At 36.1% G+C, this 16855-nt stretch overlaps 1 protein-coding gene across 2 annotated transcripts in view; it reads right to left on the bottom strand.

Annotated features, from left to right (window-relative positions):
* The window catches only part of PEX7 (peroxisomal biogenesis factor 7), a 65441-nt gene that overhangs the window by 35667 nt on the left and 12919 nt on the right, over window positions 1-16855 (bottom strand). For both annotated transcript variants that reach the window (XM_059700441.1, XM_059700440.1), the window contains exons 4-8: window positions 14536-14613; window positions 14049-14157; window positions 6405-6511; window positions 4656-4769; window positions 3216-3271 (exon numbers count right to left, since the gene is read on the bottom strand). In XM_059700441.1, the coding sequence (XP_059556424.1) occupies window positions 3216-3271; window positions 4656-4769; window positions 6405-6511; window positions 14049-14157; window positions 14536-14613 (464 nt within the window). The remainder of the gene's footprint in view (window positions 1-3215; window positions 3272-4655; window positions 4770-6404; window positions 6512-14048; window positions 14158-14535; window positions 14614-16855) is intronic.

Here is a 16855-nt window from a genome sequence, read left to right as displayed (position 1 = left end):
TCGCGACCCCTTTGGCGGTCGAACGACCCTTTCACAGGGGTCGCCTAAGACCATCCTGCATATCAGATATTTACATTACAATTCATAACAGTAGCAACATTACAGTTATGAAGTAGCAACGAAAATCATTTTATGGTTGGGTCACAACATGAGGAACTATATTTAAAGGGCCAGAAGGTTGAGAACCACTGCTCTAAACTCATCTCCACCCTAACTGGTTTGGCTCAGTGGATAGAGCGTCGGCCTGCAGACTCAAGGGTCCCGGGTTCGATTCCGGTCAAGGGCATGTACCTTGGTTGCGGGCACGTCCCCAGTGGGGGGTGTGCACGAGGCAGCTGATCAATGTTTCTAACTTTCTGTCCCTCTCCCTTCCTCTCTATAAAAAATCAATAAAATATACTTTAAAAAATAAAAATAAAAATAAACACATCTCCTTTTAGTTTATTCACTCTTACAGACTGAATTATCAGTAAGTTAATGACTTTTGAATCCACATTTATAGCCCTTTCCTCCAGTCAATGATCTAGCTCCACAGTTTCAATCTGGAAACACTTGGGGTGGATGGAAAGCGACTGATAATTTTTCTTCTTTTTTGCCATGTTGCCGTTATTTAACTCCCATGCTAAAAATTCTATAATAACTCTTTACTATTTTATATATACTATTTTTAAAAAACAAAACCTGGTTATGGTATCATTTTAATTGAGAGCTGGAAGCCTCAGTGTGATTATGTTTCCTGGTTTATCTCCCTGCTTTTATTATATCAGTCCAAAAAAAAAAAAGTTAAAGCATGTAATTTCTCTCAAGGCATTGTAATTTATTCTATTAGAAGTACAATCTACACAAACAAAGTTATTTAGCTTCTCCCATATAAAATACTGACTCAGAAGGAGAGAGGAATTCTGGGTATTTGAGGCAATCAGGTTATGTAAGTCTAAAATTCTTAGTGTATCCTCACAAAAACCAATACAGAACAACAAAAAGAACAATTAATACTACACAAAACCCAGATCTTTAACACATCCAAACTTCCAATCACATGTAAAACGAAAAAGACAAAGAGAATACCAATGAGCTATCTCCCACGTTCCAGCCGCAAGCCTGTGCGCACAGTGAGGGCAGTTTAGGGAAAACAAAACTGAACAGGGAAGAGGGAAGCAGAGACATAAGGTCTTCATTTATTAAAAAATTTTAAAAATCCTATCAAAATAAAATGGATACAATAATTCAAACAATTCACCTGACAAACGATTCACTCCAAGAAAACAGACAGCAAAGTAGAAGAAAACTAGAATATAACATCCTAAACTGAAGTAAACATCTTTAAACAAGCATTTGGAGACATCAAAAAAAGAAAAAAGCCTTGATCAATGTAGTATAAGAGTAGATTTCATTTCTGTCCCTGCTTCAAAATACAGGGCTCCTAAAACCCTTGGAATTTCCTGAATGACAGAAGAGTATTTTGTTATTCATGAGGAGCCTCCTTTGAGCACACCAGAGTTTTTGCTAATGAGGTAATTTAGGATGGGGCCCCTATATAACCTCTGGAAGGGGCTGGTCACCAGAAAGACCAAGGGATTAGAGGGCTAGACTTTCAACCCCACCCACTAACCTCCAGGGAAGGAAGTAGGGGCTGAAAATTAAGCTCTATAAAAACTCTTGAACAATAAGATCTGATGAGCTCCAAGACTGAACACAACCACAAGCTGGGAGAGTGGTTCACCCCAGTTGCTGCACTTGGGACCTTCACGAACTCTCCCTATGTACCTCTTCATCTGCTTATCTTTATCCTTTATAATATTTTCAAAATAAACTGGGAAAAGCCATTCTAAAAAATTATCAAGTCTGAGGAGGGGGTCATGGGAACCTCCAATTTATAGCTGGTAGGTTAGAAGTACAACCTGAACTTTTGACTGACATCAAAAATGGGGCAGTCGTGTAGAACTGAGCCCTTAGTCTACAGGATCTGATGTTATCTCAGAACTAGGGTAAATTTATAGGATACCTAGTTGGTGTCTGCTGAGAACTGAAGAATTGCTTGGTGGGAGAAAACCCCACACACATTTGGTCTCAAGAATACTGACAGTAGAGGAGAAAAATAGTTTTTCCCTTATAATCAGGAATTGCAAAAAACAAAGAAAAGAAGTGGGCAAAACCAGAAAGAAGTGAAATAGAGCTGAATAAACACAAGAAAGAAATAGAGGGGGAAAGGCAAAATTATATCAGAAATGAAGACAAAAATTACATAGTCCCCAAAGAATACATTTACATAACATAATAACGGCTCTGAAAACAGCAGAAAAACAACCAAGAGAATGAAAATGAGATTTTTTTTTAAATTAAGAAGTAAAAAGCATCAGAGAGAAAGCATTTGATATAGAAGACTGCGAAAAGAGATTCAATTTATGTTGAGAGCCTCTGTAAACGATAAACCATTGTCCCAGAACTAATATTTCAAATTATAATCCAAAAAAATCTTTTGGAAAGAAGACCTGAAGCTACATTATTTAAAGAACCCACTGAACTCTTTAACCTGCAGCAAGCAAATGGAACTGAAAAAAGATCAAATAACTCACAAGGACAAGACCATTAACTGCCATCAAAATTCTCAAAAACAACATAAAACAAGGCCAAAATGAGGGAGCATTTTCAAAAAGCTGCAGGAAAGAAATGTAAATTTAGTTTATGTTCAGTTAAGCTATCCTTTAAGTATCGAGGACACAGAGAGACAGTTTTAAACATACACGGGCTCCTAGTCATCAGCCCTTCTTGAGGAATCTACTAGAAGAAAAATTCACCAAACCAAGAGATGATGGGGAAATTTCAGCAAAAAAATTGGTGATCAATACTTAATATATTTAGTTACATATCTAAAAGCAAAACAAAGGTAGAAATAAGAGTAGAAGAATAATATATAATATGACGGTGCTATATGTGATATATTGCCTGTTGTGACAAAGTATAAATAAAACAACTCAACATTTGATGGAGGAGAGAGAGTGGAAAATAAGGAAAGTAGAGTAAATGCCTTGGTTATATATGCAATCAATATAAGTTAAAGTAAATACCATTAAAAACTCACAAACCAGTGGCAAATTTTCAAATGCGCCCAGCTCACATTTTTTTATATTAGTACGATAAATACATTATCTTCCTAAAAATTGCAAAGATGCAATTAGGAATTTCACAATGAAACTTATCCAAAACTACTGTACCTTACAGTAAAGTCATAGGAACATGAAGCCAGCACAGAAGAATGAAATGGTGAAAACTATAAAACAAAATATTTTATTGGTTAGCTGTAATTATAACATGTTTAATAAGTTAAAATCTAGTCAGGGCTGTCACTAAAAATTATGCTTTTCTGAGCCTTATATGCTTTAATTCAAGGCAAAAATATTTTAGCCTTTTATGTACATTGTCATCTACAGGAAAAACACTTACATTTAAAATAGTATCTTTTACATAAGTAATAACATACTTTCATAAGCTGCCCTTTGCATGACATTTCTTTATTGTCTTTCTCACAAGTACTTTAATAGTTACATACACATAATAACCAGATTTGCCAACTTTCTAGTTTGCAAAATACTTTCACTACATTACCCTATTTCATTCTCAGAAGCACTGTGAACAAAAATTGAAAATATCTTCAACTGCTAAAACCTGTGTGCCAGGGCACTGTGTCTCATATGTTAAGTTGCAGTCAGTAAAATTTAAAATATTAATTTAATTGAAATTTTAGATTTTTGAAATAGGAATAGCATAATTATCTTATTGAAAAGATCAATAAGCCCAACTGGAGTGGCTCAGCAGTTGAGCATTGACCTATGAACCAGGAGGTCACAGTTTGATTCCCAGTCAGGGCATATGCCTGGGTTGCAGGCTCAATCCCCAATAGGGGGCATACAGGAGGCAGCTGATCAATGTTTCTATCTCATCACTGATGTTTCTTTCTATCTCTCTCCCCGTCTCCCTTCCTGTCTGAAATCAATAAAAATATACATTTTTTAATAAACAAAAGATCAGTAAGGTACTTTTTACCTTCAGTGTTCAAAACAAAGAATGAAATTCAAAGATGTGACTTAGTAAGATGTTTTCTACAGTGAATTAGCAAAGCCTACCTAAATAGAAGCTGGAAAACTAAATTATGGCTGTTATAAGCAGGCAAATTTCTTAGGAGCAGCAGAAAAAAGTTATCTCATGCTCTGCTGTTTACAGAGTGGAAAACTTTTTATACTTCAAATGTTTGTGAACATTCATATATACTATCATGGTAGAGAAAAGAAAAAATTAACCATTTTGCTATATGAGTTTCAACAAAGTACAGAGACCATCTCACTGAATGGAAAATTATGAAGCATATAATACTAAAAGTAATTAGTATATAGTTAAAAAATATTAAAAGAATAGTAGATTGGGGATGACAGAATAAAAAAATTATTTAACTCTAAGTATGAATTGGCTACATTGTCCCAATTCATTCAATAATTATTCAAATATTTTACCTAATATTAGCTTTCAATGTTCACTATAACTAGTTGGGTAACAAAAACGTGCATAAAAAATAATAAATAACTCCAACCCATAAGCACCTTTTATACTTCATTGTTTATATTTTATTCTATGTATAAAAAGAAAGGATAAAAACTTACTTTCACTCTCCTGATAGCATAGGTGTGACCAAGCAGTTCAAACACTGGTTGTCGAACATTCCTCAAGTCCCAGCCCCTCAAACTACAATCAACTGCCCCCGTCACCAGCAAATTCTGAAAGCAATGCAAAGAAAAGTAAACTGTGACAACTTTTCAATTAAGTAGTGTCCAGGCTTTTCTACTAGAAACAATATCTATTTTCAGATCATTATTTAATTAGAACACAGAAGTCATTCTTGAGAAGTTATATGAGAAGCATAGAAAGGAATCAAAATATACATCAGAAAAGCAAAAATTAGTCTGACTTGAGAGAAAAAGAACTACATATACTTTAAGCATGTGTGGAACACTACACACTACAGAAAAAGGCATAGTCCCAAATAGCATTGTAGATTTTCCAATCCACCTTTAGTAATATTAAGAAGTACGTAATGGATTAAAAATTACATCTGACAATGAATTACCTTTCTCTTCAGCATGCCCTGGGGGTTTACTGGGCATTAAAAGGCAAAAGTTCTGTTAATTTAGAAATATTTTAAAGCAAAGGTATAAATTAAATCTTTATATATTTTTCTAAATCTAAATCAATCATTGTTCCCGACTCCCACAGGCCATGTCTTAATATGATGTCTAAACATATCAGAAAAATCTATGCAAATAATGATAAGCCTCCTTATCTAGTGGGTTTTGAAACTTCTGCTTTTTACAAACCCAAGTGGATCCAGAGTTCCTGGCTGAATAGACCAAGTGCCGAGTTCACACTCAGCTCTATCCCACATCAACCAGAGCAATAATTCATTGTCTGAATGAGTTGGGCTTCAGTATAAGCTCATTTAAAGATAAGTTTCAATGTTTAAAAATAAAATTTAAAGCACTCTCAAGTGTCAATGGGCATCTTTTTTAGAATTCCCAAATATATAGTTCACAATTTCATTTTCCTATATGAAAAAATCATTATAATGAGAATAAACTATAGTTGTCAGCACTGAAATTTTTATTTTGATCAAGTATTACTATTGGACAGGTACTGTATTTTTAAAATCTATTTTATTTCTTTTTATTTAAAAAACTCTGCCAATATAATGTGCTCTTAATTTTTATTCATTAATTTAACACAGGGGAAAATAAGGCATATGTTTTACTTCTTTGTCACACCAGCAGACCACTTCAGGTATATAAATATATATATGTCAGCACATATTTGATTCATTGCTATTTCTAATTCATATGTTTCTGTGGTTAACTGAAGTGTTACAAGAAGTTACAACTGGACACTGCTATCTTAAGAAGCATGAAGCTTGGTTAGGCTTATAAGGGAAGATAAAACAGAAAATATTAAAAACTGATGGTATGTTAAATTAAAAATCAACCTACAAATAGTTCAGCAGCCTGAATAGCAAAATGAACAAGGATGGAAAGCAAAAGTTGACACTAATTGGCAGGGTTAAGAGCAATAAAGAAAAAAAAATATCACATAAATTGTAAAGCAGTTTCCGAAACAAACAAGTAAGGCTGCACTGTTGAACTTTGAGAATTTCTGTTTCTTATTCTGCCTGTTTTATGTGCACTTAAATCCAATTAATGCTAACACAGGTCACTCACTATCGTCAATTAGAAGTGAAAGGGACTAAATTTAACTTAATGATTCATAAACACTATCAAATCCACACAAACAAAGACAAAATAAAATCTAGAACATTTCACCATTAGGAAGAGCTGGGCAGATCAGGATAGAGCCAGACAGAGTACCTCATTGTATTTACACCAGTCGCAACTCAAAACTTCTGCCTGATGTGCTGGAACCACAATTCTGACTCCCGCTGCCTTCACATCCCAAATCCTCAGGGTCTGATCACCTGGTGAAAGAGGAAGGCTTGATCACTGTGCATCACACAGCCTGCATACTCAGTGACATGTATTCATGATGGTAACTCATGGGAAACACACTGCTTTCACTGACAGGATGCTGCCATGTGTTTATCACATAAATACACATATTATTTTCAACTATAATAATGCACTATAAGACCTACTAAAACTGATGAACTCAAACAAATAATACACCATGACAATGTTTTTTAGATGTATTCAAATTGGAAAAATCTGAATCTCACACTGAGAAAAGCACAGTGCTGACCAAACACACATCTGTGCTTTTTTTCTTCAGGAAAAGAGCCCTAAAATCCTTGTTTCTAATAAATAAAGTTAGTGCCCTGTATCAGCACATGCTATAGGAAACAAAACAGTAACAATTTTACAATTAAGTGTAGGCAAAGTCTACCAAGCGAAAATGGAGAATTTTTAAATATTAGTTTTTATGTTTGCCACATTTTAATCGGCCATCCAGAGAGATTTTTTCTCCTTGGAAAAAAACAAGTTGAAAAATTTTAAGAATTATACTTTGCATTATTACAAAACTGGTTTACATTGCTTAGCTACACAAAGTCACCCCTGATTAAATGTTTTATGTGCTGTTTACCTTGAATTTTTGTAAACTATGAGAAAACAACAAAATGCCCAGATGAATAAATCCCAGGATAAATAAATATATATAGCTACATCAAAAGTAAATTGCAATTCCTGATCATGAGAGAAAGCTCGTTCATATTGATGATAAGACTGTGGTCTATGGGATGGTGGCAGTCAAGGTCTTGAATTCCATTAGTGGTTGTGCGACCCTGCACAAGTTCTATGATATCTCTGAGAATGATTCCTCATTGCTAAAAAAGAAACAATGCTTACATGCAGGGTTGTACAAGAATTTAGTGTAATAAAAGTTTCTGCAAAGCACCTATCATGACTGCTAGCACAGAGTAGATATTTTAATAAATGGCATATAGAAGTGCTAAATCTTTAAATTATTCTTTACTTACCTACATATATGTTCCTATATTTCAGATTCTTAATCAGATCATTTAGCTAAATTTAGCTATTTTAGATAATTTTTTTCCTGATTTCCTTGGATGTTGCTTAAGAAAGATAAGTATTAATTTGTTGGTATTAATGAAATGTAGAGGTTGCAGGTCTGCAACTGATAGGAGAAGCTGACCAGACAGGTCCAAGTAAGGCCTGTAGGCAAAGGAGATCCCTAATCATCTTGGAGGGAGTGATGAAGTTCACTTGGAGCTTCAGTCGCTAAAAGCCTAGTCATAGACAAAAACATTGGAGTCTGCACAAGGCTTCCAATAAAACATAGAAAGTGCCTAAATGGTGTACACCAGCTTTCAAAAATTTATTTTATATTAGGGCTGAAACTATAAAGTCTGCTATAACTATTAAGCATTGTTTAAAGTTCAGAGAGCTTGTGTTCACCCTAAAAATTAACATTATATGGATATGAATGATTTAAGGTGACAAAATATTATAATGAATGTTGACTAGGAGATTAAGAAATAACTGTTATTCTAACAACAATATGGATGAATCCCACAAAGAATGTTGATCAAAAGAAACCAGACACAAAAGGCAATGTTAATCTATGCTATTAGAAGGCAGCACAGTGGTCACCCTGGGGTGCGGGGGCAGTAATGACTAGAAGATATGAGGAGGGCCTCTGGAAACATTCCGTTTCTTGATCTGGTTGCTGGTACACAGATGTGTTCATTGTAAAAATCCATTGCGTTGTACACTTAAGATTCTGCACTGTTCTATATGTGTATTATCCTATATGATAAAAAGGTAATATGCAAATTGACCCTCATGCCCTCGCATCACAAGATGGCAGCCCCACGTCGTCACAAAGATGGCCACCCCACGTTGTCACAAGATGGCCAGCAGGGGAAGGCAGTTGGGGATGACCAGGTCTGCAGGGGAGGGCAGTTGGGGGTGATCGGGCCAGAAGGGGAGCAGTTAGGTGTCAATCAGGCCGGCAGGGGAGCGGTTAGGGGGCAATCAGGCAGGCAGGCAGGTGAGTGGTTGGGAGCCAGCAGTACCGGATTGTGAGAGGGATGTCCGACTGCCAGTTTAGGCCAGATCCCATAGGAATCAGGCCTAAACTGGCAGTCAGTCATCCCCCAAGGGGTCCCAGATTGGAGAGGGTGCAGGCCAGGTTAAGGGACACTCCCCCATGCACGATTTTGTGCACCGGGCCTCTAGTCTATATTTATAAAGGCCTAAGTGACCATTACAGCAGAACAACCGAAACCCAGTCGCTATGACACGCACTGAGCAGGCAGGCAGGTGAGCAGTTAGGGGCGAGCAGTCCCAGATTGTGAGAGGGATGTCTAACTGCCAGTTTAGGCCCGATCCCCCTCAGACATCCCCCGAGGGGTCCCAGATTTCGAGAGGGTGCAGGCCGGGCTGAGGGACCCCACCGCCCCCATGCACGAATTTCATGCACCGGGACTCTAGTACTCCAATAAAGACCAAACAAAACAACAACAAAGGCTGGGTAGTTGGTTATTCTAAACTTCTCTAGGACAATATTTTAGTTCCTCACTATCATTCCCAAACAACATTTTTTTTTTTTAAGTGCCATGGCCTGTCCCCTCTTGCAGTTAATTTAAAGGGCACCAAAAAGTGAGAATTGCTCTGCAGGAGCTAAGAATTCACTTCCTTGACAGTCGCTCCTGCTGCACACATTTGGTACGTCATCCTCATCCGTTGGTTTGCCAGGTAGGATAGACTTTCTGGCCAAATGGCTCAACTCTCTGAGCCACCAGGACACCTGTATTTGCTGTTTTCAAATCATATTTTCAAAAAAACTGGCCTTTCGTCGTCAGCTGAACATTTATCAGGGCCCTGTAATGGTGCCATAGACCCACCTGAATTACCAGCTTCTCTTATCAGTTGCAGATCTGCCAATGGCAGCAGAACCAATGAATGAAAGTGCACGGTGCGGAACAGGAAGCATTGGCTGCTACTACGTCTAAATTTCAAATTGCAGCAGATAAAAGGAAGTTGGGTAGAAAGAATGAGTGTGAATGTTGAATTTGAAAGAGTGAAGTGAACTGTTTGGGCCCAAATAATTTAATTTAATTGAAATACCAGATGCCTATCAGATATCATATGACTTTTTCTTAGAGTAGAATGAGGTTTTCTTAACTACTAGACCCAACACATTCACACATGGCTATCATTTATGCAATTATATGGCGTCTGTAAGAGCAGTAACTTAGTTTTCATGGTTCACAAGAAAGTTTACTTCACATTAATCCTCTTTCCACAACAAGCTTAAATATTCTTCCCTTCTAGCTCATATAAGTTAGAAATATAAATTCTGTACTAATACAACTACCATGAACTAGACAAAATGCAACATCCTTAGAGAACTCTGCTATGGAAGGTAAATCTAGATCTAAATCTCTAACAAATCCCCCGTTTTAGCCTGTCTTAATTTAGCTAATGATAAATTTAGTTCTACTAGTAGATTTGCATACAACTTTTAAGGTTACTAAATCTTTGAGTAAATTTTTTCAAGAAACATATTTCATAGCACACAGGTCTAGTGCTTGATTTTCATCAAAACCCCTCAGATCTATTTCAAGCCTTGAATAAGTAGCATTTTAGTGACAGTTGGCCCCCTAGAATGTATCCATCTACTTCCACCTAATCAGGAATCAACTCTTTCCATTCTCAGTGTATGTAGTTTGGGCACCACTCTCTACCATTTCCCATTCCCAACTGCAGGAACTAAGCAGGGAAGAAGCAACTAACACATTACACTCCCCTCTCCAACCACAGAGACCCTTCAGAGCCAATGAGAGAAACGAAACTTTCCTAGATGTCTGAGAACCTCTCACTTTTTCCTACTGTGCAGAAACCAAAGAGGATGTGGGGGTTCAAACTACTGCCATTTTGCTATCACATGGTACCTGATACTGAAACCAACTGAGCAGATGACAGAACAAAAATGAGGACAAGAACATCCTTCGAATCCCATATCCAGTCATGTCTCTATAAAGCCAGTTCTAATTCTGGACTTTACAACTATGTGAGCAAATAAATTATCTTCTTCCTTTACTAGTTTGGGTCAGAATTTTTTTCAATTTCAACAAAATAAGTCCTGGTTAATATGACCACTATTTATATTCATTTCTAATTATAACACATGCAAATAATGTCATTAAACAGATGGTCTTTTTTTCTACTAAAGCTAATGAACACTGTTGATAAAAGACTTTTATACACTATTTACAACATACAGATAGTTTTAAATATTAAGTTTTATGATTATACTGCTAATATTCTACATATAATTAATCTTTTTCTGCTATTCAGTCTCACACTGAACACTCTATATGTAATATCCAGTGTCAATATTACGTATACCATGCTACACAAAAGGCCAATGAAACAAGTGGTGTGTGTGACTCAGTTCAAATAAAGGGCTAATATACACAATTCTACCTGACATTTAAATAAATGCAGCTGTGTTAGTTCATGATTTTGTCACTGTCAGATTTTGCATTTGGTCATGGGCATAAAAAGAAGAACGATTAAAATAAAATGGAGACAATTTTAGAACTTAAATAATAATATAAATTAACAAAATTATATACATTAATAAGATAAAGGAATTTTTTAAAAATATGTTAGGTCAGGGAGTTTTACTTACTAACACTTTTCCAAATATGTAAAATTGCACTCATTATTAATTCTAGTTTATTATGAATAATGACAATCAGAGCTCCCAGCGGACATGTCTTCATTGTTTTACCCTTGAAGCATGTTTCAGTTCACTGAAAGTGGATCTATTCCAGCGGTTCTCAACCTGAGGGTCGCGACCCCTTTGGGGGTCGAACGACCTTTTCACAGGGGTCGCCTAAGACCATCGGAAAACACATATATAATTACATATTGTTTTTGTGATTAATCACTATGCTTTAATTATGTTTAATTTGTAACAATGAAAATACATCCTGCATATCAGATATTTACATTATGATTCATAACAGTAGCAAAATTACAGTTATGAGATAGCAACGAAAATAATTTTATGGTTGGGGGTCACCACAACATGAGGAACTGCATTAGGAAGGTTGAGAACCACTGATCTATTCTATACCATTAATTCCATTCAGGGTTTGAAATGTCTCCTTTGGAACTATAGGATAAAAAGCTAAAGGGCATGCCTTTTCTAAGAAAATGATGCTAATGTAAATTTGATTCACATCTTCATTGAAATTTTAATGTAATTGTACTAATACTCTATGTTAGAGCTTTTTACTAATAGTAAAATTATAAAAATTATGTATAACCATTACACTGAACTGTGGTCATCTTACAGATGTGATTCACTATAATCATGAAACTCATTAGCATTTACAGTAAATTAAAGCACAAAAGATGATTAACTCAAGTTATATATGTAGGCTAAAGAGTTAATTCAAATTAAACGTATCAGTATTGCTATCATTTACTTAATACACAACTGGCCTTATGACTAACTGCACAACAGAAAGATAAAAGATGAAAGATGAAATTTAAGCTTGGAAAAGCAAATGTGACAAGAAAAAATATATTCTTCTTCCCATCCCAAAAGCCTTGATGTACCTCTTTCTCTACGTTAAAATTATTTTAATAAATTTAAGTATATAATATAAATGTATATATAATTCACAATATATAACTGATGGATATTCTTTTCCATCAAGTTTATCAAAACTATGGTCCAAAAACTCTTTCTGAATGGTGGTATGATTTATTCAATTCAGCTATTATACTGTATTAAGATTACTAAGAAATCTCCACAATCAAAAACTGTTTTCTAAAAACAATGTTTTCAATGGGAAAAAAGAATTTGGGAATCTGGGACAGGAGAATTCTGACTCATAGTCACAAAGTTATTTTTCTATGCAATTTCAACAACAACAAAGGTTTTAAGCATATAAAACGTAACATCACTAAGCAAATTCAGCCTTTGAAAGTATCTGACTTTTTCCTCAAAAATATTCCCCACAAATATTTTAAATCTTTTGTACCATATATTCTGGAGTGGGCAAAAGAATTTTTATGGAGAAACACAAGAAAATGTTAATAATGGTTAAATAAAGGGGAGGAGGAGGGGAGGCTCTTACTTTTTATTTGGCATGTTTCTGTGTTGTCTGAATTTCCTCACTGTAGGTACATGGTTGGAATAGGAATTATCTGGAATACCACTTTTTTCTTTATAAATTTATTTTTTGAAAGTTACAAAAGTGAAAAATAAAAAGTGATGATCTTACTTAGTCAATCACCACAATATTTATGATTAATTAGCACATGCTACATATTCTTATAACTGTTACTCCAACTTAGCAAGCTTTGTTCTGATAAACAAACCAAAGATAAAACCATTTATGCAAAGCCGCTCAGGGGCTAGGGAAAACAGCTAGACTGGTTCCTACTTTTGAAAGATTGATAACCAGTTGTAATCTGCCTAAGAGAAACTGTATTTGTTCATTAATAGTGCGTTCTATCTAATTCACACTAGTAAAAGTCTTGGTGCAGCAGATATCACAATATCACTAAGAACTGGTATTCCATATTCTTAACCACATGAACTCTAACTCCAAATGCCTTTCAATGCACTGCTTCCTCTCTGTGGAGAACAATTCTCTCTCTAACCACAGGCAGAAGGGGTTGCTCTTCCGTTTCAGCTTCTTCCCCTGTTGCCTCTGGAGGAGCCTGACACTGAACTTGTTCATGTAAAATCAGGAGAGCACAAGAGAGAGGCTAGACTGGTGGGAAGAAAGTACAAGAGCGGTGAGGGCAGATTGAAGGCGTGTGAGGAGAATGAGGCAAGTGGCCCGGGGAAAGGAGCTCCAGAGCAGCTAGAAATGAGTGAAGACCAGACAGCTGGCAGCTGGACTGCACTGCTGTAATGGCACTGCAGAGAACCTGGGCAATGTGTCTCTACAACTCATAAGTTAGACTGTTCAGATTTTACATGATTTATGATTGGCCCACAAATCACATTTGTAAATCTTTATGCAAACAGTACAAAGTGTAATTATTACGGTTGACAAAATAAATTTTCTCTATAAAAAATAGAGACATAAATATAAGTATCTACTTTACCTTAAAATTGCTAACATCAATCAAAAGCAAAGCAACTGTCAAAAAAAAGATCATACCAAAACCTATCCTTGCTATATGGCTTAGTGGCAATGAATTACAGAGAATACCCCTAAAAGGAGGGTAAACATCAAAGAGAGACTGATGCCCAAGTCCTCAACTGCTCTTTGTCCTACACCTCTTACCTCATCAAAAAGAAATATGTAAGTCAAATGGTTAGAATCATCAAAAAGTAATCCAGGTTGGGAAAGAATGAAACAGTCTAAAGAGCACAAAGAATTGGGTTTTTTGGTGTGTTATTTCCTGGGAATCTAAGGTACACAGCGCCACCTATTGGGGAAAGCAAGACCACCATTCACTACAAGTAAGACTTTTGGTAAATAGGGAATTATTTACCTGAGGCTGAAGCAAAGCAACCAGGGATGTGGGGAGACCAGATTGTGCTATAAATGACACTTTCATGGCCTCTAAAGGTGCATAAAGACTTGCCAACATTTGGATCCCACTACAAATAAATGAACAGATCAATTACTTAACAGGTAAATTCAAATGTATGCTTTCACATATATAATACATAAAATATATATATACATATACACATATGATATACATACGTGTCTCCAGGAATTTTTAAAATCTATTTTTACATAAATCAAGATGGCATTTAAGGGGCCAAAATAATCAATGCTGAGCTGATTATTAGTTTACAGCCAAAAGATTAGAAAATATTAAATTCTAATAAATGCTTTCATACATTTTTTTTGAAAATAAAATTAGCTGCCTAATTTAAAAGCTACATAAAATATATTCTAGAATAGAAAAAACACAGTGGAAGCTTTGGGAAAAGGAATATTTGTTTTTAAATACAGTAATGTCAACTTACCAATTTGACGGTTTGATCCCATGAACCAGATACCACAAGGTGTTCACCTCTGGTTTGGCTCCAATCAACACTATATACCTATAAACATTTAAAAGTGTTATTTAGAAAGCAAAAGAGCACCAAGTTCAATACTATATTTTATCTCCTTATAACAGTGATAGCCAGCTAGAACAACTAATTTACTTTGTTGAAACATCAAGTCTACAAATCTTAACATGGTGTCTGAGAAATGGAAAGTTACCTTGTCCACTCCTCCAGACTTATTCCTTACAGATTCTACTTTAATAAAATTCTACAGAGTATTTCCAAATCTCCTTCACTAAAACAAATTATACGTATTTTTAAACCTACCAACAAGTCACTGTTTGCAGCGCCCTGAGGAAATGTCAAAGTAGATCAGAAAGCCATCTAAAAAAGCTTGCTGGGTCAATGTTTATCAGGAAACATTAAAATTTAATTACTATCACTAGCTGGCCTTTCTTAGAAAAAACTTAAAGGAACCAGGTGATCCTTTCAGATCTCTTGGTAAAGAGCTTTAGTTATCCAATGCTGCTATTCTAATCTATGCTTCACTGCCCTCAGTGAACCATTTCAAATAAACTATTTGGAAAAATTTTCAATGTCATTTTATACAATAGACTAGAGGCCTGGTGCATGAATTCGTGCACCAGTAGGGTCCCTCGGCCTGGCCTGCGGGATCAGGCCAAAACTGGTTCTCCGACATCCCCCGAGGGGACCTAGATTTTGAGGGCGCAGGACAAGCTGAGGGACCCCACCTGTGCATGATCGGGGCCAGGGAGGGATGCAGGAGGTTGGCCAGATGGGTAGGGACTGTGGGAGAGCTCCACAGAGTGTCCGTCCTGTCTTGCTCAGTCCTGATCAGCCAGACCCCAGCAGCAAGCTAACCTACCGGTTGGAGCGTCTGCCCCCTGGTGGTCAGTGTATGTCACAGCGACTGGTTGACCGGTCAACTGTCTGCCCCCTGGTGGTCAATGCACATTATAGTGAGTGGCTGAGTGGCCTTAGCATATCATTAGCATATTATATTTGATTGGTTGAATGGAAGACTGGACAACCAGACACTTAGCATATTAGACTTTTATTATATAGGATTATGTACAGATCACTACTATAAGCTAAATTCAACAGAATACTCACATAATTATACTTTATAAAAGTAGTCCCGACATGGATCTGAGTGTATGTCATTAAATGTGATCAACAGGTTATTTTAAATCTAAAAACTCTAACTACCATATTTATGTAAGAAGTATGAGTGTCTGGGGTTTGTAGTGGTTTAAGTATGGGTTACCTGTGCTCAGCTGCCTAGTGCTAAACTGAGCCATGTTGGAGCCTGAGTAAAACCAAAAAATTAGTAATTCTGTTCTATTTTTATTTAGAACTGATGTTTTGCTAATCATAGATTTTTTGCATTAATTTTTATTTTTTTAATTACTGCACTAAGACATTATTTATTTTGACTACTAAGGTTTTTTTTGGCTCCCTTAAATTATGTACTCAAGGTGAGTGCCTCATCCAGCTTGCCCTAGTCCTGGCCCTGCTGCTTCCCAAATCTATGCAAAAGAGGAAAGAACAATTGTAACACTGCAGAAACCACAATCCAGTAACAGAGCAGCTCATAAAGCATACAGAAGGGGCAGAGGAAACCAAAGACTGCTACAGTCATCTGTTAATTATGGGTGGGAAAGGCAGGTTTGGAAGCAATCACCGAAGATTCTGAGAGCTGAAGAGTTTGATTTTATCTTCTAGTCCAGGGCTCAGCAAACATCTTCTGTCAAGGGCCAAATAAATATTATAGGCTTCGTGGACCATTTGCTCTCTGTCAAAACTACTAAACTCAGTCTAGTTGAGCACAAAAGTAGCCATAGATAATATTTAATGAACGGGCATGGCTGTGTTCCAATAAAACTTCCTTCTGTGCATTCCAACAGCACCTACTTCTGATTCAGCATTTACCATATTTTACTAATATCCATGTTAAATAACTGCCATACCTGCTAGATTTTGAATGACCCCTCTAAGTAAAATCTTAAGATGTACATCTTATACATCTATGCTCATTGCAATATAACTCAATAAATGTGAATGAAAATAATTAAACCAGCCAAATTATCTTCACAATCTGTAACTCTGCTTTAAGTAGATATAAAGAGCTATTGATTTCATTTTAAAAGATAACTGAATACAACTAAAGACTAACATCATGAGCTCACACTCCACTGCCTCTATCCATTTCCAGCCTGATACAGGATTTGAAACCCTATGACCCCTCACCTTTTAAAACTGCAAGAGCCTCCAC

The sequence above is a fragment of the Myotis daubentonii genome, chromosome 6 (assembly GCF_963259705.1).
Source record: "Myotis daubentonii chromosome 6, mMyoDau2.1, whole genome shotgun sequence".
Taxonomy (NCBI): domain Eukaryota; kingdom Metazoa; phylum Chordata; class Mammalia; order Chiroptera; family Vespertilionidae; genus Myotis; species Myotis daubentonii.
The sequence above is the reverse complement of the archived record's forward strand: the minus strand, read 5'-3'. Positions and strand labels throughout refer to the sequence as shown.